This window comes from Pelmatolapia mariae, linkage group LG2, assembly GCF_036321145.2.
Source record: "Pelmatolapia mariae isolate MD_Pm_ZW linkage group LG2, Pm_UMD_F_2, whole genome shotgun sequence".
Classification (NCBI taxonomy): Eukaryota; Metazoa; Chordata; class Actinopteri; order Cichliformes; family Cichlidae; genus Pelmatolapia; species Pelmatolapia mariae.
This window is the reverse complement of record NC_086228.1, coordinates 1,463,370-1,479,329: the sequence shown is the minus strand read 5'-3', so window position 1 is coordinate 1,479,329 and position 15,960 is coordinate 1,463,370. Positions and strand designations below refer to the sequence as shown.

Here is a 15,960-nt window from a genome sequence, read left to right as displayed (position 1 = left end):
ACGAGGCTGACTCACACAGGAAGTTCATCAATAGGACATTTTATTTCATACGTCTGTTGTCTTTATTCAAATTACAGTAATATACTTGCTGAGATGACCACCGGCTGCAGCCCGGACAGCTAAAAGTCACAGCTGTACTACTAGAAGCAAACTTAAATCAGTTTTTAAAATTATTTCGCAACAGAAAAAAAAAAAAAAAAAAGCAGGTATGCCAGGAGACGCGTGGTGTTGGCGGTAACGTCAGGTCGGGTTTTAGTGCTGTGGTCTTTAAAAAAAAAAGAGAAAGGAAACAGAAGAGGGAGAAGGAGGAAGCCTGCGTTTGCGTTGTACATGTGGTAAAGGAGCAGAATTATGGCACATTTGGTCCACGTTGGTAGTTTTATTCTCTCGATTTCAAACATGTAAGAAACAAAAAGAAGAACAGATCAGAGTTTACATGTTTCTGCAGCACAGCATTAAAGACAGCATACTGAAAACACGACTGTAGGGGGCCGCCCTCTTTAAAATCTGGATTCAGCCAATCGTTTGTCTCTATTCATCATCATCATTATTATCAGAAGAAGGATTAGAATGGTCTTTCCATCCAAAATGACTGGGGGGAGGTGGGGGTGGGGAGGGGTGGGTGGAGCTTCATGGACGATGGACGGGGATGCTTCGGACATTCACAGGAAGTAGTCGGGAGTGCGTCTGGTCACATGGGGCTCACCGCGGCGAGGGGCGGGGTCAAACTGAAGGCTGAGGAGACAGAAGAAACCTCGTTAGTGATGACTTCCTTTAAGTCGAGTGAGGTTAGATCAGTTAAACCTTAGCTTCTGTATCCATGGTAACCAAGACAGTCATGTAATTTTAGTGGATGAGACCTAGACTCAGACTGTACATAAAAGATGGTCAGAGTGATGTAAAGCCTTGACCTGGCGTTTTAAAATCAGATGTTAAGGAGCGAGCCGTGGAGCTGCTTGTCTGTCACAATGAAGTCCCGCCCCTAAGCCCTCCCCCTTTCTGGATGTTTCAACTGTAACAGGACCAAAACTTCCAGAATAACTACATTTTATTCAGACCAAACACTCATCAGGAGAGTTTACTGAGCTCAGCTCATGTCAACCTTCAGGAGTCGCCCCCTGCTGGCAGCTGTCAGTGTGTCCATGAATGAAACCGAATGTGTGCCCTGATGTTTCTGACTCAACGTTACCCAGAAGCACAGTCTGCAGTATTCATGCTAAACTTTTTATATGAAAGAAGAGAAACATTAAAAAAGGAATCTGGGGATTCGTGATGTTTAGTGTGTCACCCTGAGCCAACCCCCAGGGTCCCCACACGGCTCACTTCATGTATTTTACATGGATGTATTCATATTTAACCTCAGCACCGTTTGGCCTCTCATATGATGTGAACGCATTCTTCGTACTTACAAAGAATATTTCAGAGTGTCGTCCAGTTCCATGATGGCCGCCTGGTTTCCACAGCGGTAGCAGTAGTTTGGAGCACTGAAGATGGTCACCACGTTCTTGTCATGGCCCCAGTTGTAGCCCTGCAGGAACAAACATGTCAGTTAGACTGGGACACCTCTGATCAACAGGGGGCGCTACTGAGCTGAACGAGCAGGGCTCCATGGGCTCAAGAACAAGTTTCATTTCTTTGTTTTTGACGTTTCACCGCTGCGGTCGTTAAATGTTTCTGAGTGAGAATCAGCCAGTCATTAAACGACCAATCATCACAGAGTAGCAGAGATATTTTACTCTGAAGGACAAAATCGTCTGTGAAAAGAAAAAAAAAAAAGGACTACAAAGTCGTATTTCACTTCAGACACATGAAATTGTCAAGTTAACCGTGAACTGAATGGCGTGCTAACATCAACAGGAACGGCTCTCGCAGATCAGTTCAGGAAAACTGACGAGAACTTTGTAATTTTAACATTTCCAGTGAGAATAACGGCCGAACCAGGAACTCTCAGCTCGACCTGATGGAACCAGCAAGGGTGACCGCTCTGTCGGGACGAGCGGAGGGTTCATCTGTGGGCGCGGCGCGTCCTCGGCCGGCTGTGATCGGAGCTTTCCTTCAGCTGCAGATGAAGTTCGGGCAGCTGCTCGACAAATCTTCTGAACAGTGAACTGAACCTCCGTGGGAGTAAAACTGGGACACCAGGGAGGAGATGAGGAGCCTGCTCCAACTTCGTGTTGTTGCCATGGAAACCAGAGGATTTTTATAGGACCCTTCAGTCCACTTGCTGTGTGAACACGTGTGCCAGGTTTAACATAAAAATAACAGGACACGTGAGCGCCAGTCTGTGAGGTTCATCACGACAAACCTGCAGCAGCATGGGTTTCTGAAGCTCATCATCATGACATCAGAGGACAAACAGGTCACCTGACCGGGATAACGAGGTCACCTGACCCAAAATAAAGTGTTGCGTTTTTTCTTTCTAATCTGAATCATAACAGATTGGATTTCCTTCTTTTACCTGAAAAGCCGTTTACGCAGCCAGATTTTTTTTTTTTTTTTTTTTTTTTTTTTTTTATAAAAGTGAACCCCCGAGGAGATGATGTATAAACAAATATTCATACTCATTCTTTGGTTAAATAGCACAATATGTTCACATAGAAGTGACACCGTGCTGTGAAAAAGCGTCCAAAAGTCATCGTTTTACCTCCATGACCAGCTGATGGGCGCGAGACACCAGAGTGAGGCCGTTGGCATGATTGAAGGTTTCAGAGATGTCCTGACCGAAGGTGTAGCCGGCACCTCGGGGAGAGATCCCCCACCCGCCGCGGTCATCGGGGTCCGACCACAGCAGGTCGCACATCGGGCCCTGAAACAGAAGCAAACAGCTCAGATAAACCGCACAGTTCAGAATCTTAAATATAAACCTGATAAATGACGCTTAGAGTTTAAACTAGAAGCACAGATCATAACTGCACTGTAAGCAGAAACTCATGATGGACACCAGACATTGTTGAAGGTTTGACTGGTGTTGCAGAGCTTTGCAGAGTACTGATTTTTTTTAATAAACTGCTCTGCTGTTCTTGCTTTGGTGACAATTTTGTACATAAAACAGTAAAATTACTACGTGTGAACAGATGAGCTGTGTCTGTAGTTTTTAAAGTAATTAATGACACAATCAGGTCTAAGCCTCGGCTCTGGCTCCTCTGCAGGTCACGAATGAGCGTCAGCATCGAGCCGACCGACGCGTTTGTTCTGCCTATTTATCACCACAAACTGCTGTGGTGCCAAACGTGGATCAGTGTGAAAATAAAAGCTCCACAGAGGCCGTCTCTCACACAACCGACGGGCTTTTGTTTAAAAAGTATTTCTGTCCTCAGTAGGAAGCAGGTGGTTTCCATCCCTGACAATCTGAAAGCTGACCTGTGTGTGTGTGTGTGTGTGTGTGTGTACCTCATGTGGAACTTCTTGCAGGCGGTCCAGAGCTCGTATGTGATCCAGAGTGTCTATGGAAGGAGACAAGCCTCCGTGGAGACAGAAGATCTGAAACAAAGAACAACAAAACCTCCAGTTAAATAATTAACGAACAGATTCACCAACAAACAGTTAAAAACATCTTTATCCAGCTTTAAACTCAGGCGGGAGTGTGTGGATGCTCAAATATTCACTCATGAAGAAAGAAAAACCCAAATAAAACTGACAGGATGTGGCTGAAAAACAGACAATAGGGTAAATGTTTAAGAGGCGGACAGACCGCAGACACGAGAAACAGGCGATTAAAAATAAATAAGAATCATGATCTATGCTGACCGTTTTTTCTTGAGCATGAATCTGACATTAAAAGTATATGAAAAAATATGCCACATTTGCCAAAAACAACATGATCATCATTCTTTCATGTGTTCAGGTTTCTTTAATCAGCTACAGTTCACAGCAGATCTCTGCACTCGTCTTCTATTCTGGTCTATCAAAAAGCACGACGTGAGGAGATTTATCATCTATGGAACAATCCAAACAATCATGAAGTCATTTAAATAAAGTCGTTTCTCCCTTTTCTACTCTCAGCTAAAAACATGCCAGCATCACCAGCAGGGGGCAGTGATGCAGCTACAAAACGTTTTCCAACCAACAAACAAAAACACTTCTAACATCTTAACTACTGGGTGTGTGTCCAAGTAACCATCTGTGGGTTATGATATTAAACACAGTGTCATACCTGAAAAAAGGAGCACTGATTTAACCTTACACGCAGGGATGGGATACGAGAACCGGTTCTTATAGTAGAAGAACCGGTTCTTGGAATTCTAGTAGTCTACGTCCTTGGAATTGTTAGTCTGCCTGCCTATAGATCCTTGCACACTGGCTACGATCAGCTGATTTCAGTTTGTGTGTTGGAGGAGGAAAATAGTGGCGCCGTCTCCAGTGTGGACGCAATGATAACATGGAGACTCCTCCAGGACAGAAGCGTCTGCATCATACTGTTAACACATGCTCTTTAACAGCATGCTAATGCTAAGCTAGTCAGACAGCATGCTCAAACTAAGCTAGCCAAGAGCCCAGACTGACGCTAAAGCTGAGTGAATCCCAACACCACACCGTGGTGCTGAAGTCCTCAATGATCACAGTTAAAGTGTTTGTGCTAATAACATCATGTACAGTCAGACAGGCATGGAGAACAGCACTGACTGAGAGGCTGTGAACAGATCACATAGTTCAAGTCAACATATAAGACTTTAAGAATGCACAAGCATCTACTTAAAATCTATTGAATTTATCATCCGTGATATTATTATGTACAATTCTAATGTATTTTGTTCATCTCACTTAAATAAACAGGCAGCCTTAAAGTATGAAATATTCATATACAAAAACACATAAATGTGTGTACTGTCTCAGTGGCTGATGCTGCCCCACAGGCCTCAGTGTGAGCTGGAAGACATTTATAATGTTTAAGTAGTTTAATGTGTCGGTGCTGATGATAAACACATTTCGAATGAAAGCCGGAGAAACAAGTGGCTATTCTTTGTGACCATATGTATCGGTCCCTCATATTACCATTATTTCACCCAAAGGCACCAAGTTAATACTCAAAAAAGCTGCAGCAATACACACAAATATAAACAGTACTTGGTGACAACTTTGCTTTTAGCCTCTAACCCCTCTGGGGTCCAGGGTATAATTGGCTGTTTTTGACTACTTTTGATTTGGCCTCTATATTTCACCTTTAAAAACTGTTTCTCTTGCCAATCTGTTATTTTCTCATTTTGACATAATGTGTCAGCACAGTTGATCTAAATTCAGACAAAATATAAAATACGAGTAGAAAGTGATATTTTTGACTGTAAAAACCACAAGCATGTTTAACGAATCATTTTCATAAGTTGAAATGCAAATTTTACATTTTTTAAAAATATGCACAAGTTTTGCAAACAACAAAGTTATATGGTACTATTTACCTAAAAATGCAGCCAAGGCTCAGACGTTTTTTATATAACCATTTAAAACTATTTACAGAACAATCAGGTGTTCTGTATCAAATAAGAAGACACACAAATTATTTATGCAACTCCAAAAAATAGTTTGTGTCCACTATAACACAGATGAGAACAGCACAGGGACAAACCTGCAGGTCTGACAGCAGGTTTACACTGCAATCTGCCTTTGGTGGCTTTTTTGCAGCAACTGTGACGTTCACTAGTAGAACTGACACACAAAACAAAACAACGACTACACTAAACACTAACTACACAAGACAACACACTAACTTGAGACTCCAAACATGGTAAACGTCACAAAGCTCTCACGTATCAAAACTCTCTCTTTCGCTCACTCTCTCTCTCTCGCCGGTCACTCCTAAAACTTCCCCCTCTTCCCAAACAACCAAATGCCACATGTTGCCATATCATTTTTTGATTGGTCGACATGGTACATTTTTCCACCAGTAGGGAAGAAGTGTTTTTTCTTTTTCTTTTTTTCACTCACAAGCAAAGCGTGTTTGCTAGCGCTCTCCTTAGAAAACGCAGTTTTTACCGTTTCGTAGCGGAGTAAACGCCACAGTTTTATTCAGAAAAAAACATCGGTTTTACGTGGCCTATCAACACAATTTAAAAACTGGTATATAGGTTGAAGTCCGCACGTTCGAGTTGAAATGGAGACTCTGGGTCCGTCGACCCCAGAGGGTTAATCAGTAAGCCTTAAGTTGGCTAGTTATGTATCGGGCTAATGTTTAAAGCTTTCACTTGAGTAAATTAACTCATATTACTGCTAAGTAATGTTAGCTAAGTTCACAACGTGTTCCATAATAGCGCTGCCATACTGCATCACACTCAGTGCATTTCAATCATTTCTCCAGCGAGTTTGATAGCAAAATAATAATCATAATTTTAAAAAATAGCATGTGTAACGTACACGTACTGGAAAATTATTTACTAGGACTCACCTATCATGCGACTAGAGAGCGTAAACTCCGCTCTTGTCGTTTTCCATCAAACACTCATTAAAACAGCGACCTACAGGTATGTTAGCGCACTCATCCCCGACTGTCCGAGGGAGGGGCGGGGGTCACACGTTGAAACAGACAGAGGCGCAAAGCAGCCCAGGCGGGGAAATTTTGCTTTTACATTTTGCGACTCATTTTATTTCTCTATCTGATAAGAAAACTATTCAATCAGATAGTTATTTGTGGTGAATGAAATACAGTTACACTTTCAAGCACTTTTAAGCACCACATCTGAAATTCAAGCACTTTTCAAACCTTGAAAAAACAACATTAAAATTCAAGCATTTTCAAGGATTTCAGTGTGTTTCAGATCATTCTACATGGTAACATGACAGTAATGTAAAGAGTAGTGTAATGAATGTCTTTCTCCTGGGAGTAATTAAATAATTTACTGCATTACTTTTAAGAAAAGTGTACTGTGTAATATGTGTATTAACATTTTTACTTGACTTTGAGTATTGACCCAACACTGATCACAACAAACAGGAAACACCTCCAACATGCACAAATAACTGACCACACAACATGAAATTAATCTGCATGAATTGATATGCTGCTCAGTGACTGTGGCCACTCTCAAACCAGAGCCAATGAGAATCAATAAGGGAATTAATAAGGAATCAAATCGATAAGTAATATTAATAATGGAATCTGAATAACTAAATTCTTATCGATTCCCATCCTAATTGCAGGTCTGATCAGATGAAAACATCACAGTGAAACTGGGATCAATGAAAGGGCGTGGCGCGTCCTACCTGTCCGTCGACCAGCGCGGTGAGCGGCAGGTAGTCGAACAGGTCTGTGAAGTACTTCCACACGTTAGCGTTGCCGTACTTCCTCAGGCACTCGTCGTAGAAGCCGTAGACCTGTGTGATCTGCCGAGACTCGTGGTTCCCTCGCAGGATGGTGATTCGCTCCTGGAAACGAACCTGAACGACAATTTAAAAATACATAATAATGTTAAAGACGATCTAAACCCAGGTCGGACCCCCAGGGAGCAGCATGCTGACTCAGCTACATGTTTAATGACTGTTCAGTCAGACTTCATGATGTAAAATAGAAACGATTAGCTAAAAGGAAACCATCTCGCTGTGATACCGAGACAGGAAAGAAGAAGCACTCAGACAAAAGTGTGACATTTCTCCTGAAAGGAAGGAGAAACTCTGCTGGCTGCCTCTAGAACAGAAACAGGACCACCACTCCCCACCAGGGGAGGAGTCTGACGGCAGGACAAGACATACCGGAAGAACCTTTGAGACAGGAAGCTAGCTGGATGGCATTAACTATACTTTCAAAATAAAAGCAAAGAGGTTGTAAACTACTAAAGCAGCAGCGCTGTTCTCTCAAACAAGTTAAAAAAAATGATAACAACCAGGTAAACGTGTGAAACATGCAAGTACAACAATAACCACAGTGATGCAATTTTCTAAATAAAGTTTCTTTGCATCATTTTTATTTGTCTGTGTATCATTTTAACTACATTACACTAAACTTTAAGTATAAATAACTTTGAAGGGCCGATCACGCCGGTGTGTTCCTGTGAACAACCAGGTTTCTGTAAACTCAAAGCTCACAGCCTGTGAATCCTGCAACAAACCTGATATCTAACCAGAATCACACGTCAGAGTCCAGGTCTGACACGTGTTGTGGTTAGAAAACAAAAAAAGGTAATTGAAGTCTGTCAGTTTCCTTGAGATTTACATGCTGCAGTGTGAACACAATCAGAGTCAAACTAGTTCACATCATGTGGTTGCTTCTGTTCAGACCACATTTATCCACCGACCGCTCCTCTGTGTGCAGCAGAAACATTGGCCATATCCTCAGTCAGCTGATTTCCCCTCACACGTCACCACTAAACGTGTTTATGATGCTCTAAAACTTTACAGAACCATCAGTCCTCAGATTAAATATCTGCTCAGCTGAGCTGATGTTGATCTGTTTGTTTGAACAAATCGAGTTCAGACGAACTGCAGATGATTTTTGGAAGCTTTCAGGCTGACGGAGCAAACAAGTTCAGTCTGCTTCTTATCAAAACAAACAAACAGTCTGTCAGCCTGTGGCCACCGAGAGGGCCGCTGTGATCCTAACAGGAAGTAAAATCAGAGAACATCAGCTGACATCAGAGCGCTTCCACGCAGCACATGTGAACGCCACACAGAAACACAGAGGTTTACCTTTAACGTGACGAGCAGCGTGACCGTCTCCACAGAGTAGTAGCCTCTGTCGACGTAGTCCCCCATGAACAGGTAGTTGGTGTCGGGAGACTTTCCTCCGATCTTAAAGAGCTCCATCAGGTCGTGGAACTGACCGTGGACATCGCCGCACACCGTCACCGGGCATCGCACCTGAGGGGACAAACACAGAGTCACATGGTCAGCGCCACAGAAACTGTTCAATGAAGCTCATTTGTTTTGTTTTTTTGTTTTTTTAACACCAAGCCAAAAGGAAGCCAGCATTTTGTTTTTTAATCTTCCTGCTCTAACATCCTCTCCAGGGCCTGATTTTAGATAAAAGCACAAATATAGTTCTTAGATACTGGCCCCGATGACTGATGATCAAATAGGATCCAACTGTTGGGTCATATTAAATAAATTACATTTTTATTAGGATACAAAGCTGAAGGAAAAGTCAGGGATTTTCTTTAACCCCGAACAACCTGGTTTTATGTTGACATGACTCATGTTTGTGTCTGCAGCAGAGGAACGTCAATATTTAGGCTGATAACAAATGAGCACACATGCACACACACACAGACACACACGGAGCTGAGCGACAGTACATGAATATTTAATGCTGGGTTTTATTTGGGATGCGCTGACCTGATCTTTGAATCAGAAATTTGATCTCAACTCAAAAGGTTGAACTGGGTATCCATGACAACAGGCTGATATATTCTAGTCAGTTCTAGTTTTTACTGTTTGTTAGCCTTTTGGACACAAATACATCAAACCTGCAGGAATCAGATCAGCAACAAAGACGATGAAAATGATAATCGGTGTAACACTGTTCGACCTTCAGGTGACTCACTTGTGCTCACTAATTACCAGGAATGTGTGCGACTCATCAATTAGATGTTTAACAGCTGCTGCACTCGACAGTTACATAACTACTCTGTGGTTAAACTGAGCAGTATTTCATTAATCTACAACCAGTTTCCTGTAAAGCTAGCACAGTTTATCGGTGGGCCAATATCAGCGTCAGTATATAATCATGTCAATAAGAAACAAAAAAGATGTTAGAGACATCCATTTATTTTGTTTCTGAAAGAAAAAAAAACATTCCCAGCTGATCTGTTGGAATATCACTAAATATCCACACTGGTGTTAAAACTCCTGCATGTGTTGGGCTCTAGTTTCCTGGCACACTAACATAAAACCACGGGACCCACATCATGCACATGATGGCTGCAGGTGCTAGCACTGCTAACGTTAGCCTCACCGTGCTGAGTACACTGGCATGTTTGTGCAAAATCACACTGAGCGCACCAATTACTGCCAAGGCACAACACAGAGTGAAGTAACGTTTCAACACACCTGGATTAATACCTGCAAGGGAAACGTCTTCATGTCACCTGTAACAGGATCAAGCTCTCTTCAGGATAAGCTCACTGGATCATAACTGGTCTTATCAGACACTCTGGTTCAGATCCAGCTTTCTTTCAGAGGAGGAGGTTTCTCTGAAAGCTGCCGACACCTCAGCACACCTCGTCAGGCAGCTTTCACTGTCATTTCTCTCGACTGTTTTCCTTCAGGTCATTTCTCCAAACGTCAAAGGGATCAGTTTTACCTCTTCACCATCAATCAGCCCTTTCATGTGTTCACACACAGTAAACGTAACTTTCACTCGTTCCTTTTAGTACACCTGAGTCTCAAAGAACCCCCTACTTCAGAACGTCAGCGTTTGCTTAGTTCAGGGTTTAAAGAGGTTCTAAGCTGCTGACAGAAATCCTCATTTTTGTTATTGTTTATAAATAATAAAAAATGAAGGAACCAAAAAATGTTTAAGAACTGCATTAAAACAAAAGACAAATCTGATCCGATCTGGGAACTGCTCTGTTGACAGGAAGTCAATATGATCAATTATCTAAACAAAGTTCTTTAACCTCCTAGGACCTGGCGTCCACATATGTGGACATCACATTTTGGGTTATTTAGACCAAAATACTCAATTTTGCTCTACAAGGGCCTGATATCCACTTACGAGGACATTATACTGCTACTGTTCTATCGAAATTTTAAACAAATATCCTCATATCTGTCTCTCATTTTTCTTAGAAACAAAAATCAGGTAAAAAAAAAATCTGGTAATTCTTTGTTTTTACATTCATTGGGTCCCAATCAGCTCAAATATCAAAGAGAAATTAAAAATGCATGCCGTGGAAGAGTTCGGGTCTTAGGAGGTTAAGGCCGAACACACAGGAGGAACAATTTCCTCAAATCACTTCCACCTTTCTCACTGCAGGTGAATCAGTAACAAGCAGCTGACAGGAGCTGCTGTAAATAGGACGTTCACCGACGGCTGAATGTTTGGATCAGTTTTGTGCTTTTGAGGGAAAACCGTTTCCATAAAAACATGGCGGTGGGCATGTGTGCGAGCCCACGCCTCAGCTGTAGACAGTGTAAACAGTGTGAGATTGCTCAAACACCCCACAGGGAACAAACCGTACACTGAAATCTGTTCCTCAAATCTTTTCCACACTTTGATACAAATGAAAGAAAGAATTTGGATAAACAGGCACTGCAGAAACACCATCAGCGGGTGGAGAGCTCATTTAAAAACTCACCTACACGTGCTGATACCTGGGACCTGGAAACTGTCCATCATTTCACAGCTTGTTCCTTCATGCTGCTTTTATGGGGGTTTTTTTTGTTTGTTTTTTGTTTTTTTAAAGAGCAGCCTGGAGGTGTTTATGAGGAGAAAGGAGCCTGTCACAGTTTACAACTCCACTATCTAGAAGGCTCCCTGGGCTGGACCTACTTCAAATATTGTCAAAGGTACCGTGGCTCTGTGAGCAGTGCAGCTCAGGTTAACACAGAACTACGGATGCATGTAAAATGTTAACCTGAGCTCCGCTCCACCCGAGTCACAGAGCCACATCTTCACTCTGAAACACATAAAGGACCGATGACCCATAAACGACTGACTTGGATTAGAATCTATCTTGATATCAGCTCTGGTTTTATCTTCTGCTTTTCTTTTTCCTCGTGTCTTTCATTTTTCCATGAATAATCAATAATGAGTTTGGAAAACTCACCTCCTGAACGTTGGACTCCTTGGTCAGGATCTCCTTGGCCTGTAGAGGAAACAGATTTAATGAGTGTCTTTGGGTTGTTTTGTTTTTTTTAAGGAATCACAGCTCAGACAGTGGGGGGATCATGTGACGAGCTGATAGGAGGTGAAATCAAACTCAGCTCCTACGTGCCCAGAGTCACACAAACAACTGTTTTTGGTTTGTTTGTTCGTTCCTTCTTAAGATTTCAGGCCCGCGTGACCTCAGAGGACACCGTACTGTTTGGAAACCTGCTCTCCTCACCCCCACAGCTCTTTTAAATGAGTGAGAAAATAAAGTTGATCTTATTTTAGAGTTTTAACCATCAATCACTCAGCAGCTAAACTTCCCTCCTTCCCATCAGAAATCACAGGATACACAGGTTACAGCTGGGACTGCCTCATTTTTGACCAGCTAAACACATCATACACATGTGACATTTAAGCTGACATTTTTTTAAATTCTCTTACTGATAAAGTGAAGAATTATTAATTTATTTTACTGGAAATAGCTAACCGGGCAAAATGCTAAATATCTTTTTTATGCTGTACCAACAGTGTCCTCCAACCAGAACCCTTCAGAACAGCAGATTATAGTTCCCTCTATTCGAAATAACACCATCTTTGTTAGTCAAAATGTCAGAAATATCCAAACCTTACACAGCCCTTTGTTAAGCACAGTAAACTCATCAACACTGAGTCATCAGCTACACGTGGACCCGTCGTGTGAGGTTCATTTAGAGCAGGAAAAACTTGCTGCAATGAATCATGCAACAGCTTAAATACCTGGAAATATAAAATCAATAACCTTTAAAAATGTACCCACCTAAGGAAAAAGTCCATAAACATGTTGCTGGTTTTTATTCAAATTTACTGCAAACAACAATGTGTAGAAAGAGGAAAATAAAGACTTATCAGTACTTTTTACTTCACTTCAGCTCCACTCATAGCTAAAAGGTGACAGCATCTACCTACAACAGGCCAAACTTCATTCATCTCATGAATGTTACGGTTATTAACTGTAATAAGAGCCCCCTTCAGTAACTGATTAGTTCATATGAAGTCAGCTGGCAGAACCTGGCTGGGCTCAAACCTCCTCACCCATCTGACCAATACCACCTGGATACTTTCATTTCCCCTCAGGTTACTGCAATAATCTCCTAATGGAGATCAATCAGATATGAGCCAGTCTGTGCCATGTTTATCATACCTCCATTATATTCTTCTGTCCTTCAAATTTCACGCCATGTTTATCCAGTTTTTACTTTGAGACTTTCATCTTTTTATTATACTGAAAATCTTAGAAGACAAAACGGGGACACCAGAACCTGTACTATGAGTCTCTTTATTTATTTATTTTTTAAACATCTAAAACATCTCTGATTCTGTTGATTAGCTAGAAATAAATAAATGACTGATTAGTACAGACGGTTTCAGCCCTCATTTAGATGTTAAATGGCACCAACAATGGATTCATCTTCATGCAGAGAGCATAAAAAAAATAATCAGGTTACAGACATTTTACGCTCTGCTGTCTCGGACGTGGATTTTCAGTTTGATGGGCATTTTCTCTGTGAACATTGCTGCTGTAATAGAAATGTCTTCAGATCAGATCATTTAGTCAACGCACACTTCTAAAAGTTGCAACGAGGAATATTTCGGGTTTAATCGCTTCGACAGAGGACGAGAGCCGCCACACGGCTGCACAAACGGCTCATTTTTAATGGTGCAACCAACCTGCCGTTTATGCAATCAAATGGTTGATCAATACATTAAGGGCGCGGTACTAATCGATCAATCGCGACACACATTAACAGATGATTAGCCTTAAGAGAGAAATAAGAATAAAGCCCCCTACAGTGAATGGCTGAATCAGGGTGAATCCCGGCCTGTGCGCAAAAAGCAGCGCAGGTAATAACCGGGCAGTAAAATGGGCTGCGTCTATTTCTTGGCACTGGGCTAGAGATGCGATTTTTCGGCCCGTGTGTAATGAGTCGACGATAGTCGGACAACAGTTCACAGTGGGGATTATTTAATAGAAATACACACATATATCACACCTGAAAGCGAATTCTGACTCAGAATGCGGAGGAAAATTGGGCGCAAACAGCCGCCTCGTCGCTCCTTTATTCCGGAAATTAGCCGGAGCCACTTTCGCAACACAGGCCGCGCTGGACTGAGCCAGGCCTGCCGGGAAATCATGTCAAAAACTTTGGAACTTACCTTCTCACAGAGCGTCCGGACTTGGTTTTCCGATAGCTGCTTGCACTCGTTTAGCTGTTCGATCCATTGGTCTAACTCTTTAGTGAAGGATTTGTCTTCCATGACAGCCGCGGTAGCTCGCTAAGCTAGCTGTGTTAGCTACCTGAAGAAACAAGCGGGCCTGTGTCTCTACGCTAGCTGCTAATTTAGCCTTTAGCTCTTCGTATTGTTAACCCACCGGACCGGTTGGAAAAAATCACCGCAACAGTTTAAAACAACGACCTGTTTAATCAACTTCTATCATGATAAATGACCGATGTTAAGATACCAACGTTAAAAACACGGGTCTATCGGCCGGGGGAGTGAAAAGGATCAAAAGTCCCCGATGCGGCAGAGCGTAGCGGCAGAATACAGCGGCGTCGCAGCGGCTAGCCGATTTGCTAAAGGAGCTAGCCACAATAACATCCGGGGATTTAACCAGCGTGTGGACTCAGCACAGCAGTGACACCGTGTGGACAGACCTTGAAATACGGCGCGAATGCGCGCCACAACACTACTAGTACTAATACTAACACAGTACAAGTACAAAACTACTACTGCTACACTACTACATTACTGCTGCTACAGCTTCATTACTGCTACTTTCACAGTACACCTACATTACTGCAATACTATAACTACGCTTTACTACACTATCACTACTGTTAATGAGGAGGTTCAAAGGAAAGTTGAAATTGTTATCCTCATGAAATTAACCGGTCAGAATGCAAAAATAAAACAGCCATCAATCTGTTGCAGTATATCAGAGTTATATAGCGTAACTTAAAGGGAGAGATAAGCTGTGTCCCAAAACGTAGGCTGTATCCTCCTGAGGCCACATTTGTAGGCCGATTACATCACAGCGGCGCAACGAAGGCTGTCCCAATTCGTAGACTCCTCCGAAGCGTCCTCCTTTTCCCCAGATTTGAAGGATGGGTCGGGTGTGTCCTTCGTTGCCCACCAAGGGATCATTAGGGGGTCCATTGTCCCTCTCGGGGGGGGATACTCCCACAGGGTTTAAATCTCGGACTCTCCACCATTTGACCCTAGACATGAAGAAGCTTCTCAGATGAGAGGTGAAACGTCTTCAAGCAACTTAAAGAAGTCCAGACGCTTTTCTTTCCAAGCTCCTTAGACTACGATGACCTGGATGACCGAGGACCTTCACAGACATGCTCTTATTAATCTTTCTAGGTCACAAAATAAACTTTTAACATATATTCAGGAATGTAGCTGTGTAAACTTCAAATATCTGCTCGGTTTATCAAGACATCACATATTTGCAAAAGTGCTCCGACGTTTTTGGAGACGTCTGTTACCCACCAGCTTGATAGCTGACCGGGGGTTCAAGGGTCACTCGAGCCGGCGAGAACACCAGACTCCCGGCACATCGTTAATCGTTCCACCCCCCGGTCTTTCGCTACTCAGGTTAAACATGATATATAAGTCACTCAGATAACTTAAGATGTTATTGTTTTGCTTTTTTCAGTCTTTTACTTGTTGGGGAGTAAATCGGTTTGGCTGAGATTAAAGTGATTAGATTAGATTAAATAAAACGTTATTAATCCCTCGGGTGGGTTCCTCTGGAGCTGGCTGAGGTCGTCGACTTTGCAGTTACCGAACAACACGGAGATGCAGCTGGTCAGAACGCTCTCTATGGTGCTCCTGTAGAACACGGTGAGGATGGGAGGAGGGAGGTTGGCCCGCTTCAGGCGTCTCAGGAAGTGGAGGCGCTGCTGGGCCTTTTGATGAAGGAGGTGATGTTGAACTTAGGAATAAAGGTTTAAACTCAGGAGACCAAATCAAACTCACCTCAGCTGCTGCCCCATGTGGCAGTGTGTAAGTGAGTGCAGTCCTTATATAATGTGTGCCAGGCGAGTGCAATTAAGGGCAAACTCCAATCGAAGGTGAGAAAGGGAAACAAGGTAAGTCAGGTAAGGTTAAGGCGAGTGAGGAAGAATAACAAGAATCTTTGCAACAACCACTACTCGTAAACTACTACACTACAACTGCAC

At 42.6% G+C, this 15,960-nt stretch overlaps 1 protein-coding gene across 1 annotated transcript; it reads right to left on the bottom strand.

Moving 5' to 3' along the window:
* Nucleotides 1-23: 23 nt before the first annotated feature.
* Nucleotides 24-14,361, bottom strand: LOC134638933 (serine/threonine-protein phosphatase 2A catalytic subunit beta isoform). Its single transcript, XM_063489897.1, has 8 exons — nucleotides 13,928-14,361; nucleotides 11,691-11,729; nucleotides 8,611-8,781; nucleotides 7,192-7,365; nucleotides 3,391-3,480; nucleotides 2,645-2,806; nucleotides 1,410-1,528; nucleotides 24-735 (listed from the first exon to the last, which is right to left on the bottom strand). The coding sequence occupies exons 1-8, from the start codon at nucleotides 14,027-14,029 to the stop codon at nucleotides 663-665; spliced, it is 930 nt and encodes a 309-aa protein (XP_063345967.1). The 5' UTR covers nucleotides 14,030-14,361; the 3' UTR covers nucleotides 24-662.
* Nucleotides 14,362-15,960: the final 1,599 nt, after the last annotated feature.

Bases quoted from the DNA above. Each gene is read 5' to 3' on its own strand.
- LOC134638933 (XM_063489897.1), bottom strand. From the start codon at position 14,029: ATGGAAGACAAATCCTTCACTAAAGAGTTAGACCAATGGATCGAACAG. The intron at 3,481-7,191 runs GTAGGACGCGCC...TCTTTGTTTCAG, and splicing joins CCGCGCTGGTCGACGGACAG to ATCTTCTGTCTCCACGGAGG. The intron at 2,807-3,390 runs GTACACACACAC...CTTCTGTTTCAG, and splicing joins TGCAAGAAGTTCCACATGAG to GGCCCGATGTGCGACCTGCT.